This window comes from Anabas testudineus, chromosome 13 (assembly GCF_900324465.2).
Source record: "Anabas testudineus chromosome 13, fAnaTes1.2, whole genome shotgun sequence".
In the NCBI taxonomy this organism is placed as follows: domain Eukaryota; kingdom Metazoa; phylum Chordata; class Actinopteri; order Anabantiformes; family Anabantidae; genus Anabas; species Anabas testudineus.
The window spans coordinates 4800021-4819268 of record NC_046622.1 but is presented as its reverse complement, the minus strand read 5'-3'; the positions used below and the strand labels follow the sequence as shown (position 1 = coordinate 4819268).

Genomic DNA, 19248 nt, shown 5'->3' with positions numbered 1-19248 from the left:
CATGACCAATGCCAAAAGTGTAAAAATATACAAGTAATCACCTTCATATAATCCCCTGTCAGTTTCAGATAAATGATTGTATCAGCAATAAACTCTAAATGAGAAAATTGTGAATTATGTGCAGATAGCAGGTACATAAAAGGGCATAATACGGATGCTAGATTTCACATGAAAGCTGTTAGGAGAGCCCAGAGTAGCAGGTTGCTGAGTATCCTTTTGTATTCCGGACCCTTGTGCTGTGTAGTGCCAGGTAGCATGTCAAAAGAAGTGAAATGTAATGTGTCAACCTTTGTGACTTTTTTCATTTTGTTCCACATTTACCAGTAGAAACCAATTCCCCAAGGCATTTTTAACCCTCAAGGTTTTGAATTCACAAGAGAAAAAACTGCATTTTTTTGCTGAATAGTTTTTGGTAAATGTATTGTTTAACTACAGACAGTATGTGGATGCCTGCTTCATGGCCAAATACCATTTCTCCACTTTTAATTTTGCTACACGCTCAGACAGTGCAGTCAACATGTTGCATTGGTCTGCTTCTTTCAGCTGTCTACTAACTTGATTTACCTTTCCAAAAACAAAAGTAATTAAGAAATACTACAAAATAGTCCAGATCACAATATACTTCATGCTAAGGTACCAAATAATGGGGACAATTTGAGTGGCATAGGTTTATGCAATTTGCATTTGACATAAATTTGTTCACCTTCCTATATCACAGTTGTAGGACAAAGTGTCCACAACAATGCTAAGACAACTCACATCCAAAAGGTTACCTAAAATTGGAACCTGTCTTTGTATTTCTGTCCAAGTTTTAATCAGTCTCCTTTGTTGGTGCTCTAAAGCTTCTATTGAAATATAGCACATATTATGTTCCTACGAGATCCCCTTGGGATTATAAGTGAGAGGGAGACAGTAAATTGGATGAATCCAATCATTCCAATTTGTTAAAAGCCTGATACATTGTTAGCAGAACAATAAGTCATAATTTAGGAGGCCAGAGGCAGGCTAGACTTTCATTTGGTAAGTGTGCTCTAGTTTCTTTTCAAGGACCCATGCAATCTCTTGTCATTACAAAATTAATAACCCAAAGCAAGGAAAAACAGTGACTTGGTAGAGGTGAGTGGTGCAGAAGCTCAGTCCTTATGTGTCCAAAGTTCCTATGATCAATTGCAGTGTGTTTTTTTCCTGTTAATCTGATCAGTGGAATGATCGCTTCTTGTTCTGCCCTTCTCCACCACTACTCTTATCATCTTTCATCCTAAAAAGCATGTTTTGTGTTTCGCCTTTTAACAGCACACCAGCTGTTATTTTCCTCCTTATCAGATAATAAATTGTTTCAGAAAATGTTTTTGCTTACAGCATAAGCTATGAGATAGGCCACCTTTTTCACAACAGCCTATCCTTTTTGTGAACAGTTTTCAATGATTCTTCTCTTGAGGTTCTGTTTCCCTCTGATAAAGTGAACAATGTATGGATCAATAAGAGCATGCTCTGTTTATGTGACCTGAACCTGATGTTTTTTCCCTCTTAGGTACGTCTTGAGTGGCCGACAGACCTTGCAGTGAGTCCCATGGACAACTCCCTGTATGTCCTGGACAACAATGTGGTACTCCAGATCTCAGAAAACCACCAAGTCCGTATTGTAGCTGGCCGGCCAATGCACTGCCAAGTGCCTGGAATTGACCATTTCCTCATGAGCAAAGTGGCCATCCATGCCACCCTGGAATCTGCCAACGCCCTTGCTGTGTCCCACAATGGCATTTTATACATCGCTGAGTCAGATGAAAAGAAAATAAACAGAATACGACAGGTGTCCACCAATGGAGAGATCTCCCTGGTTGCAGGAGCACCAAGTGGTTGTGACTGCAAGAATGATGCCAACTGTGATTGTTACTCTGGAGATGAAGGCTATGCCAAGGATGCTAAGCTGAATGCACCCTCGTCGCTCGCAGTGTGTCCAGATGGAGAGCTTTATATTGCAGATCTGGGCAACATTCGCATACGCTATGTGCGCAAAAACAAGCCCTACCTAAATCCCCTTAACATGTATGAGGTGTCCTCTCCCATTAACGATGAACTCTATTTGTTTGACTCCAATGGAAGCCACATTTTCACACAAAGTCTGACTACAGGAGACCACCTCTACAATTTGACCTACTCAGGGGCAGGGGATGTGAGTGGCATTACTGATAAGAACAAAAACACGATCATCATCCGACGAGACACGACAGGAATGCCTCTGTGGCTGATGGTCCCTGATGGACAGACATTCTGGTTCACGATTGGCACCAACAATGCCCTTAAAACCGTTGCTGCTCAGGGTCAAGAATTAGCTCTAATGACCTACCATGGGAGCTCAGGACTTCTAGCAACTAAGACAGATGAAAATGGATGGACAACCTTCTTTGAGTAAGTAAAATAAGGAACATTTAGAAAACATCCTTCTAATCCTTATGTCCAGAGTCTGAATCCTAGTTGAGCTGATTAGATAGATCACTGCTTCACCCTAGAGAGCAACTAAATAGATCTGTTCAACCTTGTAAATCCAGGATACAGTTTGCACTGTCACTTCTGGAATATCTAAACTAGCAGCTCTGTATTTGTGGTAGCACCAAAAGCTAAGATGACATCTGAATTTAGTATTTTGGCACATCTTATGCCTGGATGTATATGTCACTCATAATACAAGACCTGTGGAAGTTTGGGTGTAATCCTATTTGCTGTTATCATACAAAATAGGATTACTGGATGATATGCTCATCTGCACCCTTGCTTGTACTGACAGACTGCACACCATCACTTGTTTGGAGTCGTAAGGTACAGGAACAACATATATCAGCTGGCAAGCACATTTTACCCGAAGGACTGCGACACAACTCTGCAATATAAGCATAATAGAATAGCCAGAGGTAGCAATTGATTGAAGCAAATTACGCGTTATCAGGGAACAGTTGAAAACACTCCCATATGCTGCAGTAGTAGAGCTCAGGATTTCATGTTCTTGTGACTTCTATGGAGCAATCTGTCCCTTAGCTTAATATTCTGTACCAAGGGATACTGTGCTAACTGGATGTCATTGCAAAAAGTGTGATTAAGCAGATTGGCTGGTCAGACATCTGTTGCACCTCGCTGCAGGAATCTAACACTCTGACATACAATCAGACGCTCTGTTTAATCTGAGTAGACATTTATCACCTGTGTTTGATTTGGTTGTCATCTGAGACGGTTGTACTGAAAAAACGATGCAGTGTAAATGGCACTAATGCAACCATGCATAGGCATTTCTCAAGGTACAGCAAATTGCCTACGGCTTCAACAAATCCAGTGGGGGGGCTGGAATTCTAAATGATTTCTCTTTGACTTTCTGTGAAATGGCTGCTGTTATTATCAGGTTTGAGCATACTCTTCCCTGTTATGTAAAGAAAGACAGAGATAATATAAAAACAGTGACACAAAGGGCTTTTGTAAGATTCCATACAAAGAATGGATCTGGATTCATGAAATAGTTGTTTAAAATACACATATATTATTTAATCACAGAGTTAATCTAGAAGAAAATAGGATTTCCATACAGTATTATTCTAGAATTGGATTATTGTGGCTTTGGCTTAGGTGAGATAGTAAGTTCTCAAATAATCACAGGCTTGGTAGTTCAGACTCTGGTTCCTCCTATTCACAAGTGTCCTTGTCCTCTGACACCTAATTGTTCCCAATAGGCCAAACAAGGTACCTTGGAGCCATCATACATGAGCGTGTGAGAAAGGGTGAATGAGAGGCAAAGAACAAAGCAATGTTTAATTAACATTTAAACAGAAATAATGTTTGTATTGTATTGCATTTACTGTGGGAAATAATAAAAAGGCTCGTTATTATCATTACAGTAAATAAAATGTAAAACTAAGTTGTTATTTTTATATATCCATACTTTTTTATTAGTTTTTATTATATTGTTGATCTCCATGGAAAAACAATGTTATTTGAATGCACATCTATGGTTGAGTATGTATATATACAGTAGTATGTTTGTTCATAGATCTACATTAATTTGGATAAATGTAAAAACAAAGCACAAAGCATTGACTGGAGTACAAAAGACATCTGCAGTGTGGTCTCTCTATTGTAACCCTAGGCACCATCATCTACTCTGACATTTACTGTATATGTAGTTGCTCTGGTGACCATTTAATGTTTTTAATATAAAGATCAGGGCTTATAGTTACGGGTTACAATAAAGCTTTCATACCACTTGAATTCTGAAGGATGCCTACAGTAATGTTGACTTAACCTCCAATTAACAGGAAAACAGTGCTTCTATCGCGTAACAAATGAGCCTTAGACACTGGTTTCAAGCAGAAATTCTTAAGTTGACTTAATAAATCAAGAACAACTAAATCATGTAAAACATCTGTTGGTGAAGTTAAAACGGTCACATTGCTGCCTGTGTTATTTTTCTCCACAGTTATTAGTCGCGTGTTCTGAAATTCTCAGGCAGTAAGACGAAGTGAAAATACGAGAATAACTCTGCATAAAACAGAGGTTAGGTATGCTGGGGGGGATGCTGATATGAAGTGTCTGGTCTATTGTTGAGCCCCAGCGTGAAAGGTCATAAAGCTAGCATGTGACACAGAGGTGATGCGATATGAATGGACTTCCATCCCATCCAGGGGGAAAGCAGTCCTTTCCTTCTGCTGAGCACGCTGCCCCTGCGTGCCCCTCGTGTCCAGAGAAAGCAAACTAATAGGCAGCTGAGTTGAAGCAGGCCAGAGCCATTAGAGCTCAGCGGTGAAGCTAGAGGAATGGCTCTAGCTCAAGGCCCTGATTGAGACAGAGACAGTTTGGGTCAGTGATCAAGCTGGGACATGCAGTGTCGCTCTAGAACGAGATTTCTGTCTTGTGGACAGGAACAGCAGCAGTCTTTTTTTTTTTTTTTTTTAATGAATTGAACAGTTAAATGTGGTACAGATAATGTGTATCCAGTGTGATGAACACAGGGAGAATATCTCCCCGATAATATATAGGCAGTATCAAAAGAAATCAAATGCTTTAGATATAAATTACTCGGTTATTTAGTATTTCCTGAAGTAGAAGACTTTGGTTGAAATGCATCTAAGAACCAGTTCCCTAGTACAATTGAGATCAGATAACATTTATCTCGGGGAGATGATTCCTCTCCCACTCTTCCTCTCCGTACTGGATATTTGAGATGGCAGCGCTGAGGAAATATCCGTAAAACAGCACCCGCCATCTCATTTATTAGAGGCTTTATTATGGCAGACAGCAACACTGCAGAGGGCTTTCCAATCTGTATTCAGTGCACAGATAAAAGTCTTCGTTCTAAGTAATGTGCCATTCGCTCACTCCCATTCTGGAACACTGGCAATCGGAAAATTTCAAATTTTTCTATGCTGATGTGCTCTCTGAGCAAAATGAAGCAATCTGGCCACTCATGTTCCTGTATGTGATGAACTGACTGATTTGTAGGCTAGGTAGATGCTGCATCTCTCCAAGGAGTCGCACCTCAGTGCTCCTATTACATAGACTGTATAATGAGATTTGGAGATATCACTAATCTTTTAAGTTAATAAGCAGTTTTCTGAATGTGAAAAGGTGTGCGCTTTCTTGTCTTGGCTGTGACAGTTTTTTTCTTGGCAATCGTTGAGGCGTTTTTAGTTTTTTTTTTCTGTTACGTGCTTCTATCTTTTGAAAGATACTTAGACTCTGCAAAGCATTTATATTAATGTCACATTCACATACTGTTGGAAGACAGTAGAAAAATCCAAACTTAAGTACACCCACTTTCTTTTCACAGTGAACTGTAGAAGACATATACTTTTTCTAAGTTATGCTGATTGTGCATCAGTGATTAAAGCTGATAGTTTTGACTTTTATGATCTCAGGCTTCCAACATTGATGGATTTGCTGCTGTGTTTACTGCCCCCGTTGATACATTTGCACAATTTGTGACACCAAGAGGGAAATATTGCTCTCACAAAAAACTCCCTCCCTAAAGTCCCTACTTGTAATTACCAGTCAAACCTTTTATCCTAGGTAGCGACTCATAATCACAGTAAGTCTGAGATTACTGAGCAACTCATTAGTCACATTTATGAGCCTAAATGCATTTATGCATATGTGATCTGCATCTATGATAATGATTGCTCTATGATTATGATTGTTGTTAATGTTTTAACAAATCTCAGTGAGGCTCTGTACATTTTACGTGTCACAGAACTGTTTATGATTCTGCTGTCGTTATTGTGTATACACAGTTTCGAATGACAAGCACCTCTTTGCTTTCTTTGACTCACATCAGTGTATTTCTTTCTAGGTATGACAGTTACGGGCGTCTAACTAACGTCACTTACCCCACGGGCCGGGTGAGCAGCTACCGAACAGACGCAGACAGCTCAGTCCGCATCCAGACTGAAGGCTCCAACAAAGAGGATATCACCGTCACCACCAACCTGTCAGCCTCTGGCACCTTCTACACGCTCATGCAGGGTAAGTGTTTTCCTGTAGTGGAGCGGGTGATTTCTCTCAAGGTGCCAAAAGCTTGAACCTTGGTTCAACAATAAAAACATTTTGTTTCTGGTATTTATTTTTACACTTATAGGTTACAGAACTTATTATAAAGTGAGTGAACAGTTTGCTTGTGCAGCCTATGTAAAAAAACACGACTGAAAGTTAAACAGATCAGAGTTAAAGATCATCATTTCTCCCTTTTTCTGGAAGCTGTGTTTTATGGACCAGTAGCTTGTGTAGGATGTCCCAAGACAACCTAGTATTAGGTCAGAGACTGGAGGTAATTAATTTGTCAGTGCATTGAGCAGAACAAACTAAATTCCAATTTGTGTCTTACTAAGATGGAGGCAGGCATATCAGATACTTGAAACCTTTAATAAGTTGAACCAAATTGCTGTATGTAGGGATTAATTAGAAATTATTTGTTTTACCATTTAAATGAATATGTGAAGACGTCTCACTATATATCGATTGGAGATCTTACTTGCAGTGCTATTTGTTTCTCCTGTTTCTAAAAAAAATGTAGTGTAAATTTCATTTACCAGAATGGAAACAAATATTGATTTCCTTTCATAAAAACAATTGATAACGGACAGTGCCTGGTGGCCTATACAATATCCACCAGGTCTGAGAGAAGCAGGGAGATGATTAGTAAGAGGAGGTGAACTGATGTTGTGGCACCTCATTTGCATTTCCAGTTAGGTTTTCTTGTGTCCTATTATTGTGCCTGACTAATTGCTTCATTGATTGGCCATTGATAGCCTTGAACCTTCTGGACATACAATTTTTAACAGGCAGCCCCACCTACACTCCTTCCTCTGCTAACATTTGATTTTAGATTTTAACATGTCCTCCAATATCTGACCCTCTAGACTCACAATAAAACTGCATCTGAAACAGAAGATGACAATCTCTGGTTTCTCACTGTTGCTCAAGGTATTGGTCACCCCCATGTTGTGACCTTGTCTTCGACATCTGCTAGCGAGAAGGGTGGCGCCAGGAACTCTGCTGTTAATTAATTCACTATTGCCTGCTTTGTAAGCTTGCAACTGGGTGATCACATAACACATGAACACGCTGCTTTTAAGATTCTTTTCTGGTCATCTGGTTGTGTTTGTCCTCTTCAACACAATATTTAACACACATTAAGGTAGTTATTTGTAATTAAGTTGTAACTGATAACGTAAAGATTAAAAGAATTGCATCAAATATACAATTGACAGATGTAAATGTACTATATATAGTTGTAAATTGAAATGAAAATAGGAATTAAATTATGTTTTTATTCTTCAACGAAAACATCTTTATTGATAATTGAAAATGGCAGCCTCAGTGTGATCTGGTGGTTAGGTGCACTGTTCCATTATTTGTTTTGTTTTAAGCAGCAGACCCTTAAATGTCAGAGCAGGGCATATGTCTCCCCTGCTGAACTGTGTGAATACATTAGCTCGAACTCCCCAATTCAGCAGTATTTTCAGCTTCATCTGGTCTCTGAGGCCTCCTTTTGGTAGGGACTGCCCCAGAGGCATCGGTATGATGGAGAAGAGGGGAGGTAAAGGCCAACGCAAGGTCAACCCAGCCTCCTCTGCTCATTTCTCTTGTCTAAATGACACAAGACATCCGTGGTGGTTTGCACAAAAGAATAAGATACAAAATTCTATTTTCTCATGTGTTGTTATTCTCAAGAAACCGTCATAGCCACTCTAACCTGACATGTAAACATGACGAAATTGCAGTTTGTTTTGATTTTTTCTTTCTTTCTTTCTTAAATGAAGTCAACTAATTAATGTAGTATTTGACAAGTCATTAATTTTCCTTTGTTCCTAATGAGAATAATATTCACCCTGGTTCTTGTCAGTCTAATGACAGCAGGCAAGAAGGAGGCATTCTCTGATGAATGTACATGAGAAGCTTAGTGGAAACATTAGTCACTGGTCTGGAGCTGGAACACAGCCTGTTGTCACCTAGGGACAGTAAGAGACAGGCTCAGATTTATCCCTCTTGGTATGTGTGCATGCGTTTGTGCATGCATGTCTGTTTCACCCTGCCTTCTCTGAGACCACAGGCAAGCCAGCAGCTTTGATGGTTTTCATTCCCCCATATCCTCCAGGCTGCTGCACCAGCTGTAAAACTTTACTGGCGCTGTGAAACCTCTCACTATTGATCTTTGTTGTCACAGACCCAATATTATCACTGGGGTTCAGTTAAATACTGCTGCTAAAAGCTTTCTTTTTGCTGAACAGCCATTTTAGGTGATTATGTTTGTGTCTCACTGAGATGAATATTAGATCTAGTCCTTTAACATCTGCTACAAAGAGTTCTTATTGTTTGCCTCCTTCTTCTTCTAGTCATAATTATTTTTCTCTTTTGCCTCTCTGCACCTTCAGATCAAGTACGGAACAGTTATTTTATTGGCCTGGACGGCTCGCTGCGCCTAGTGTTGGCTAATGGTATGGAGGTGTCCCTGCACACCGAGCCCCACCTGTTGGCTGGCACAGTCAACCCCACAGTCAGCAAGAGGAACGTGACCCTGGCTATTGACAATGGCCTTAACCTGGTGGAGTGGAGGCAGCGGAAGGAGCAGGCTCGTGGCCAGGTCACTGTTTATGGACGCAGATTAAGGGTAAGCGTTGCACTTTACCTGAGTGTAGGCTAAAAGATAAATCTTTTCACTGGAAGACTTTGTTCAAAGGCTACAGAAAAGAAAAAAATCTTCCTTATAATTATAAATTGCTGTGGAGTGTTAATGATATTGATGGTCCTTCAAACTTACAGATGTGTAACTTAAACGTAACTTTCCGAAGTATAAGTGACCATACGATACCTGGAGCAACAACCCACACTGGTGCAGCACCTTGTGTTTCTTTTAACCCAAGTCTGAGTTAAAGTAGACCTGATACACGTTGTTATGATACGAAATGTCAAAACTCAGAGAAATATGTGACTTGGTGAATGGCTGTTAACAAGTTAACACAGTTGCACACAGATGATCCACAGGTTTGTTTTCATTATGGGATGAACACCCAGTGTTTATCTCGTTATGATCATAAAGCATCGAAAATGACTCACTGGGAATTACTATTAACACACAGAGCACCAATAAAAAATGTATCCGGATTGATTGGCTTATATTGTTTTCTTGGCTTTGTAATGCAAATACTTTAGTTAAGTTGTCTTCTACGTTCTCTGGGAGGAGACGCTACTAACAGGGAGGTGCCACTTTGTCTGTCATCGGCTGTTCATTTAATGGCCCTGTCGTCCCTTTGGAAGTGAAAGCTTCTAATGCATGTTATAGACAATGGCCCCAGGGGTAAGATAGGAAATGGGAGCAGCCTAATGGCAAGAACAGAGGGGATGAACAGAGCTGGAATCATTGAGTGACCTTGAGTGGCATGTCAAGTGATATTACGTGGGTGGCAGTGTGGGGATGGAGGGGGGGCTGTTCTCAAATACAAAACAATGGTACTCATGAGAAAAGGAGCAAGGAAAGCAACTGTGCCCCTCAAAGATTCTTCTTGTACTAGGAGTGGGCAGCGATGACAGAGGATATCATAAGTGTTTTGTCTGTTGCTGTCTGTGGCTCGTGTAGCACCTTGTCTATATTTGTTATATTGTGAAACCACACGTGTGTGTGTTTGTTTTATCAGGGTCACCGATGTTCCTGGTCTACCCCTTCCACAGTGACATCCTACTTTGCTTTGCCCCTTCCAGCCACTCATAACATTCATGATTTATTTTGTTGCTGCACAATAACTGTTTATTTCCATGGAAATGTAGACACCATCTTATAAGAATCTTCAACTCCTTCAGTGTGGAATTAGGGACAGAGACAAAGCTCGTATGTGTGTATTGGCATTTTAGTATTATCGTGAAGCCTTTGTTATATTTTAATGCAGAGCTTTTTGTTGAGGATAAATAAAAGGGTAGAATTTGTTTTCTTTGATTGCAGTCTGGGAATAAACATAACTGATGTTATTGAAGAAAACAGACCAACTGCTGAATTAATCATGAGATTTGATGAAAGGCATTTTCACTTGTAAAGTAACAGATTGAGACTGTTATTTGACGCAAAAGTCATTGATATTGATTGAGAGATCAGATGTTGCTTTAGTGTTTTATGTTGAGGACAGTTTAAAGTGTAACATTGTTGGTCTTATGTAATGTAATAGTTTCTCTTGTGTTTCTACACATCTGCTTTGAGAAGTTCCTTTAGAGGCGATGTTCAATTTAAAATAATTCCTCATGAGTAGGTTTCCATTCTCATGGGATCTTGGGCTCTCTGCTGTAAAAGGGTTTTTCCACCCTGTTGAGTCTTTGGCGAACCAGATCCTGGCATGAGGAAATTTCTCTCTCTCACTTACACGTTATTTTCTATAGGAAACAATCTTGGTACAATCTTTTTGGATGGACAGCTGGTTTCTACTGCCCAATAAAGAAACACTGACACCCTGTGTCCTGTGTTTCAGGAAATGCCTGAGCAAGAGGGGGGATTAGTCTTTGATATCCAGTTTAAGTGGCTGTTTAAAAGGTGTGGTAATTTCACTTGGTCAGTGAAGTCTGACACTTGTTATAATGGCAAGTAAAAGTAAAAGACAGAATAACAAATGTGCCCCTAGCCCATCACCCCTCATTTATGTTCCTGGATCCACTGGAGGAGCACCCACCCCCCACAGTCTTGGGGCTCAAATTGCTTGTGTCCCTCCAAACCTTCATGGAAATGTGCTCCTCATGAATCTCTTGCTTTTAGTGTAAAGTAATCCTCTCAATTAGGTATCAGTGACATTAATTGCCTCTGGTGTAATTGTCCCTTCACAGATGAGAGACCTAAGCATGCTTTTCTCAGTGTGAGACTGAAAAAGTGAGGCTTCTCAGCAAGCCCCCTGTGACCTGCTCTGGGGAATGTGTCTGGTAGATAGCCAGAAGCAGCTTTCCTGAGCTGCTCAGAAAGCTGCTTCTGGGATGTTTTTAAGCCCTGCCAAGCATTTTACCAGCAGCACACATGAAGAGAAACTGTGCAGATTAATTACAAAAAATATCTCAAATAATACAGAGAGATAGTTTTAAGAGACCTCTATGATCACATTATCCCAAATCTACCAGATGGTGTTAAAAAATGGTGATTTATATGGAGAGTTTCTCAGACCTGCAACCTGGCATGCTTCTCTCCTCTTGATTTGATTGCTTTTCCCTCTGTAGCTTATGCTTACAGAAGCTGCTGACTGAGAAACATTATGGGAGGGGTGTTGTTTGATGTTTCTGGCCACAGCAATGGAACTACAGAACTAAGGATTACACTCCTCAGAGCAGTGTGTTTTTTACTCTGATCACAGAGAAGCCAAAGGTCACTTTGTGCGGCATCCATTCAAAATAGGCAAAAAATGTGAAGTGTCATTTAAGCAATATTCTGAGTCACACAGGAGCAGAATTGATTGTTTTCTCCTCTTTTCTAATTTACGGAAATAGCTAAATAAACCAAGAGTCATCTGCGCCTGGTAATTTTTTTCAATAAGCAGTGAAAATGAATTTAATGATCAGTGTGGCTCTAATGTTTTGTGCATGAATAGGCATACTCCCACTAAGACTCTGCTGAATTTTTGCACAAACAAAGAAATATGGTAATTCTTATAATTTCATCACTTCAATGGCTCCTGCAGTCCTGTGATACAGCTCCTCTGTTGTAATTAAAAGCTGTGAAAAGAAGAATATAAAAGTCACTTTGTGATAAAAGCTGTCCCCATAAGGTTCCACCTCAGATGAGCAGTGCACCATTTTCTCTCAATCATATCAAAATATCCAAATATGTTTATTCCCTCTGAGTAGAGCTGCTGTGGTTAAAATGTCTGCTTCCTCTCTCCATTCACAACAGGTTCATAACAGGAACTTGCTGTCATTGGACTTTGATCGAATCACCAGAACAGAAAAGGTCTACGATGACCACAGGAAGTTTACATTACGTATCCACTATGATCATGCTGGACGGCCCACTCTGTGGGCTCCAAGCAGTCGTCTGAATGGAGTAAATGTCACCTACTCCCCTGGAGGGCATGTGGCAGGTATCCAAAGAGGTACCATGTCTGTACGCATGGAGTATGACCAGAATGGCAGAATCACCTCTCAGATATTTGCAGATGGTAAATCTTGGAGCTACACTTACCTTGAGAAGGTAAGAATTATTGGTGCTGTAATACTGATTAAAAAGATAAAAATCTAATATAAGGTGTGTTTGTTTAAGAACCTTGATGGAAGATCTTAAACCAGAGTTAAAAGTTAACTTGTTATACTCCAGCAGCATTATGAGGAGTTATCAGCAGAAATGTAATTAAAGACTGCCTTGTGCACCACTTTGTTACCATAGTCTGACAGCAAAGTTCAACCTGAAATAGCTCTGATTAGAAGAACAGAGTGAAATGTCACTTTCTACTCACTAATTGAAGGCAGGATTGTTAGAGAGAAGGTGAAGAGCTGTGATACTCCAGCTTAGACATGTAATATGAAAATGGCAGCCAGTCACCTTGTTCATAGTCTATAGTCAGTTGTTCAGCAAACTACAAGTTTGACTGCCCTAGAACTGATTTAAAGACATAATTTATTGGTCCAAGAAGAGCACAAATGGAAAATTTCAAATTGTCAAGCTGTGAAAAATTCACTTCCCTGAAACTGTTCACGGCTCAAAAGATTCTACAAATAAGAAACAAGAAGCAGCCTGTTTGTAAACTAATGTCCTCAAGAAATGCGAGAGCAAAATCAAAAACTCCACTTTCATCATGAAAATAAGATTTAGTCACATTTCCATCTTCATGATTTGCTTCTGAATTCTTCCTCAGATTTTTGTAGTATACCAGCCCAGTGACTTGTAGTCCTACTTCAACATTCTGGCAAAATCAGTGCTCCCATCAGGGCGTGGGCTTTTTAGAGATAGACGACATTTCTGCAGTATATTTAATAACCTTTTTAACTTAAGCTGCTGAAAAGTAATTGGTTACTAGGTACTAGGTGGAATAAATAAAGTTATTTTGCATTGCACAGTACCAACTAGACATAAAATAGGCTATTTTAAATCACATCTTTTTTTAGTTTAATTATTGTTTTACTTTGTGATACAATTTTATTTGAAAAAATAGATAGTTAGTGCTGTGTTTAAATATCATACTCAAAGAATACTTATTTCCTCTTCTCTTTACAGTCCATGGTACTGCTGTTGTACAGCCAGAGGCAGTATATCTTTGAATTTGACAAAAACGACCGTCTCGCCTCTGTCACTATGCCCAACGTGGCACGGCAAACCCTAGACACCTCCCGCTCTATTGGCTACTACAGAAACACCTACCGGCCACCTGAAGGTAACGCCTCAGTGCTCCAGGACTACAGCGAGGATGGGAAGTTGCTGCAGACCACCTACTTGGGCACAGGGCGCAGGGTCATTTACAAATATGGCAAGCTTGCCAAGCTGCTGGAGATTCTCTATGACACCACGCGCATCGGATTTTCCTATGATGAGGTGGCAGGCATGCTAAAGACAGTCAACCTGCAGAGCGAGGGGTTCACGTGCACTATTCGCTACCGTCAGATTGGCCCACTGATTGACAGGCAGATTTTCAGATTCAGTGAAGAGGGCATGGTCAATGCTAGATTTGACTATGTCTATGACAACAGTTTCCGTGTCACTAGCATGCAGGCTGTCATCAACGAAACACCGCTGCCAATTGACTTGTATCGCTATGATGATGTTTCCGGTAAAACAGAACAATTTGGGAAATTTGGAGTTATCTATTATGACATAAATCAAATTATCACCACTGCAGTGATGACCCATACCAAGCACTTTGACGCATACGGCCGTGTGAAAGAGGTACAATATGAGATCTTTCGCTCACTCATGTACTGGATGATGGTGCAGTACGACAACATGGGGCGAGTGGTAGCCAAGGAACTAAAGGTTGGGCCCTATGCCAACACCACGCGCTACACATATGAGTATGATGCCGATGGTCAACTACAAGTGGTCTCTATCAACGACAAGCCTCTGTGGAGATACAGCTATGACCTGAATGGCAACTTACATCTCCTCAGCCCTGGAAACAGTGCACGCCTCACGCCACTACGATATGATATCAGAGACCGCATTACTCGCTTGGGAGATGTCCAGTACAGGATGGATGAGGACGGTTTCCTCAAACAAAGAGGGAATGAATACTTTGAGTACAACTCAGCTGGCTTGCTTGTCAAAGTGTACAACAAAGTGAGCGGCTGGACCATCAAATATCGTTATGATGGCCTTGGCAGGAGGGTGTCCAGCAGGAGCAGCATCGGCCACCACCTGCAGTTTTTCTATGCCGACTTATCCAGCCCCACTCGGGTTACCCATATGTATAATCACTCCAGCTCTGAAATTACTTCACTGTACTATGACCTACAGGGGCACCTCTTCGCCATGGAGCTTAGCAGTGGAGATGAGTTTTATGTGGCTTGTGATAACATAGGAACCCCTCTGGCTGTGTTCAGTGGCTCAGGCCTCATGATCAAGCAGATTCTTCATACAGCATTTGGAGAGGTTTACCTTGACACCAACCCTGCTTTACAGCTCATAATCGGCTACCAGGGAGGCCTGTATGAGCCTCTCAGTAAACTCGTCCACATGGGTAGACGGGACTACGATGTCCTTGCTGGCCGCTGGACAACACCTAATCATGAGATCTGGAAACGTCTCAACAGCAACCACATTGTGCCGTTCAACTTGTACATGTTCAAGAATAACAATCCTCTCACAAACACTGCGGAGATAAAGTGCTACATGACTGGTAAGTTCACATCATATTTACATTGAAAGCTGCCAGCTTGTCAAGGCAATAAGTAGGAAGCCGCATCAAAATACTCTAAACAATTATTTGAATTTTGTACAGGTTAGTGTCTTTATATAAATACTGTAGGGGTTGACAGATGCTAAATGAGTCTCTAGAGATATCAATAACGCATCTAATTTGATGGTGCTAAAATTACATGTGTAGGGGGAGGAGAGAGATTATTATCTTCAGCCTCAGTCCTGTGTGAAACTGCTATGCTGCAGTTCAGCAAACTACTCATTTCCCTTTTTTTATGTTTTGATGTGTTGTTATTCTAAACAACAAGTCACAAATGGAAGAACAGATCCTGCCAAAATTAAATTGAAAAGCAGTGTGCCAGAGAGGTTTTTCAGAGCTTCCTCACTGGGACACTGAGGTAGTTTGTCTGCTATGACGTGTATCTGTCTATGTGTGTAATCACATATGTGCTTGTGTGTGTGCCCACTGGTTATCGTTTTGAAAGTGCTCAAAGGGAACAATGCTGTACGACAAAGCCCCTTCTGTTGTAGAAGACTCAGGTCCCTTCCCAGAAATATCACATCATTTTGTGTTGCTTTGTGGTGGGGAGGAGGTAAATAGCAGTGAAAGAGCCCCAGTGAAGAAAGAGAGCACAATGAATCCATGGAAACCTTAGCCAGGGCCGGTGGTATCAACCTCTTTTGGCTGGAAAGAAAACATTGTTAAGGATACTCGGTGAATGCTTCTTGGTTAAACCAATCAGCTTCAGACAGATCTCAGTCACAAATGGCAGATGTAATACTACATTTTCATTCTGCATTATATTTATTTGATAATGCTTAGCTTGGCTGTGAAATAACATAGTTTTACCTTTTATCCTTAATTCCTTTACCTGTGAGGAAAAACTGATTTTGTTCAGTTGGAGTTGAGCCTTTTACTTCTTCTTTCTAATCAACAAAGCCATTTAGCCGCCTGCCAAGCAGAAAGGCGTTCAACTTCACAGTCCACCATTAGGGGCTGACTGGCATTTGAATGCTAAGCAGACTGTTAGATATACTGTAGTGGGTCTGCCTCAATTGTGATTGATGGGGCTGACATTTCCATTCCTTTCACTAAATTACCAGGGTCCTTTCATTGTCCTCAAACAAATTCTTATTTAGAAAAGCTTTGTCAGGTGCGACAATGTGGCAGTGCCAATCCGTGACAAACTTGCCCCCCAAGTGTCACAGCAATGATTCTGCTGTCCATAACAAACACATTGAAAGGGGCAAGAAACAAATGGCTTCGATTTAACAGGTTTTGCTTCCAGTCATGTCTGTAGCCTTCTCTGTGATATTCAGAATTAATGACAGCTTATCATCCGGGATGGCAGCAGCACCTATAACCACATCGCTGGTGGCTGCTATTAGACGAACCACATTATCATGATTGCATGGGTTTTGAATCCCAGATCTGTCACTTTCCTTTTTTTAGCATCTCATTAGGGGAAAAAAAAATATTGCAGAATAACCCGCTGAGTCTTCAAAATATCTTGGTTGAAGTCTCGCCTGCTTTGAAATGACATGAAATTACAGTATATAATTATCAGCACAGCAGACACTCTCAGATGTCACTTGGCGTTTCTGGGACCCAGCTGTGTGTCATTAGTGCAGCACCTGCAGGAGTGGACATGAATCACTGCCATAGTCTCGAGTGTTTATTATAGCTTGTCCACTTTCACAAACAAATCAAGTGCTCAGAGCGAGTGAGGAGTATTTCAAGGAGACAGCCCCCCGATGACACACTGACAACTGTTAAAATTTAACGAATGAATTCTCAGTGTTGAAATGATTTGTCTCTTAATATACCATTATACGTGTTTCACTGTTTGACTCTTTTGATCCCTCCTCTGCAGATGTGAACAGCTGGTTAGTGACCTTCGGCTTCCAACTTTACAATGTCATCCCTGGCTATCGAAAACCAAGCACAGAGGCCATGGAGCCCTCCTACGAGCTAGTCAGCACTCAGATCAAGACGCAGGAGTGGGATAGCACCAAGGTAAACCAAAGGCTCTCACCTGTCCCACTTTCCACTTTACCACAGATCTTATTTTACCTCTACTCCTCTCCTTCTCAACATCATTAGCAAATTGACATGCACTGTGTAGCCAGACTCCCAGAGGAGCTGCCAGCCATCAGCCCAAAACGCAGACCAGTGAGCCTGGTCCCTGCCCCTAGTCCTCATCTTGGGGAATGGGGTCAGGCTAAACAGCTCTTGTAATTGTCCTGCCATTAGGGAAATTCTCTCTCCATTTCCCCCACCACTGGCCATTGATTTCATCTCAGTCTTACACCGTTAGCCAGGGTCTGAGAGGGTAGTAGACATGCTCTGATTCCTGCATTTATCAGCCCTTTTAAGTTTCCTCCAACTCACCTGAATTATTGAACAGGGCCAATGTTGTTGTATTAGGTTTGGTTACAGCTAGACTAGAGAATACAACCCATCAGGGGGGCAGATTCGTGTTGAGTGACACTTTAGTTGCTACCATAACACAGTGGGTATTTATTGTTATTTTTAAAAAGCTTTATCAAACCAACCGGGTGTAATTAACAGAAATAGCAGGGAAGTCTAAAAAAATGCTGCGTTAATACCAGCTGTTGTAGTTTCATTTTTTAACACTTGAGATTTTTAAGCATTTAGAATAAAAAATCAAAACACAAATATGTTCTGTGTCCTTAGTTTGAGAAATAATTTTTCAGATGGTGGCATTGGACATAAATAAACACCAATTAACTGTTAGTGTATCCCACATCATGTCAAGTGTTTGTTGAGAGATATAGAATGTCAATAAATCACGATATTTCCTCTGCTCTCCAACGCGCTACATACCCGTTTGTAGCCATTACAAATTTTTAATGTCTTAATCGAGACATTCCAGCATGCCATGGTCAATTACACAGCAAAAGAAAGACTCATCAATACACACTGTTATTTCACAGGTCATGTATAAAGTGTAAAACCATAGTAGTAGGAATGTTACGGTGTTATGTCCTCATCTAGCATAGACCGCTTCAGGAGGGTTACTGTCAAAGCCCCCTGGGACTGACTCATGCATGCTGCCTGCGTCTGACACTCCTCTGAGAATCTCTGAACTCACTCAAGGTACCAATCTACAAAGAAACTGCAACAGAGAAACCATCAAGTTTAATTCAAAGTCATCCCAGATATTTCCATTTCAAATATCTGAGAGTAGATATGATGGAATGGTAGTGCAGATTAGAAAGAATAAATGCAACACTGCAGTGCCGACTGAATCATTGGTCACATCAAACCACACGTTCGCAGATGCCAGAGAACCATTTATCAACATATAATTTTAATTCTAAATAAAATAACGTATCTAACTTAATTTTCATTACTTAGAAAACCACTGTCTGTCTGATGGATCAGAATCTCTCTCATTTTACACAGGTTCACTCAACCCCAGCAACCTGAGCTATCGGGTTGCGTACATTTTCTTTTACCATTAGTTTCTTAGAAGCACGTTTGAAGCTATTTTGAGTCTGTTTACGTTTGCTTCACTTGCAAATAAATAGAGATAACTCCATTTGAGTAATAATGTGGTTGAAAGCTAATTTTTCATCTACAAGCCCAGCCTTTCAAGTACGCATTCAAGAATACCCATGATAGACTGTGTGTCTAAAAATCCTGTAATGGAGGCTTTAAATAGCAAAGTTAGCCTAGATTTGAAGGTTTTACTTACATTTGTAAGGCGGCTCTTCCTTCAGCACACCTCTGAAGTGTGTACTGTAAATGATTTGTAAGGAAAGATTGAGATAATTAGTCTTTACCCTGTGTACAAGCCAATTTACTTATCTCGAATTCCTGCTTTAAAAACGGTGCTCTGAGCTGGTTAATGCTCTGTTGATCCTCACTGCAGATGGCCAGG

The 19248-nt window shown here is 40.6% G+C and overlaps 1 protein-coding gene across 1 annotated transcript in view; it reads left to right on the top strand.

Annotated features, from left to right (window-relative positions):
* The window catches only part of tenm4 (teneurin transmembrane protein 4), a 130580-nt gene that overhangs the window by 106728 nt on the left and 4604 nt on the right, over positions 1–19248 (top strand). Inside the window, exons 26-31 of the mRNA XM_026340724.1 lie at positions 1532–2409; positions 6329–6501; positions 8910–9145; positions 12389–12685; positions 13706–15320; positions 17215–17357. Of these exons, the coding sequence (XP_026196509.1) occupies positions 1532–2409; positions 6329–6501; positions 8910–9145; positions 12389–12685; positions 13706–15320; positions 17215–17357 (3342 nt within the window). The remainder of the gene's footprint in view (positions 1–1531; positions 2410–6328; positions 6502–8909; positions 9146–12388; positions 12686–13705; positions 15321–17214; positions 17358–19248) is intronic.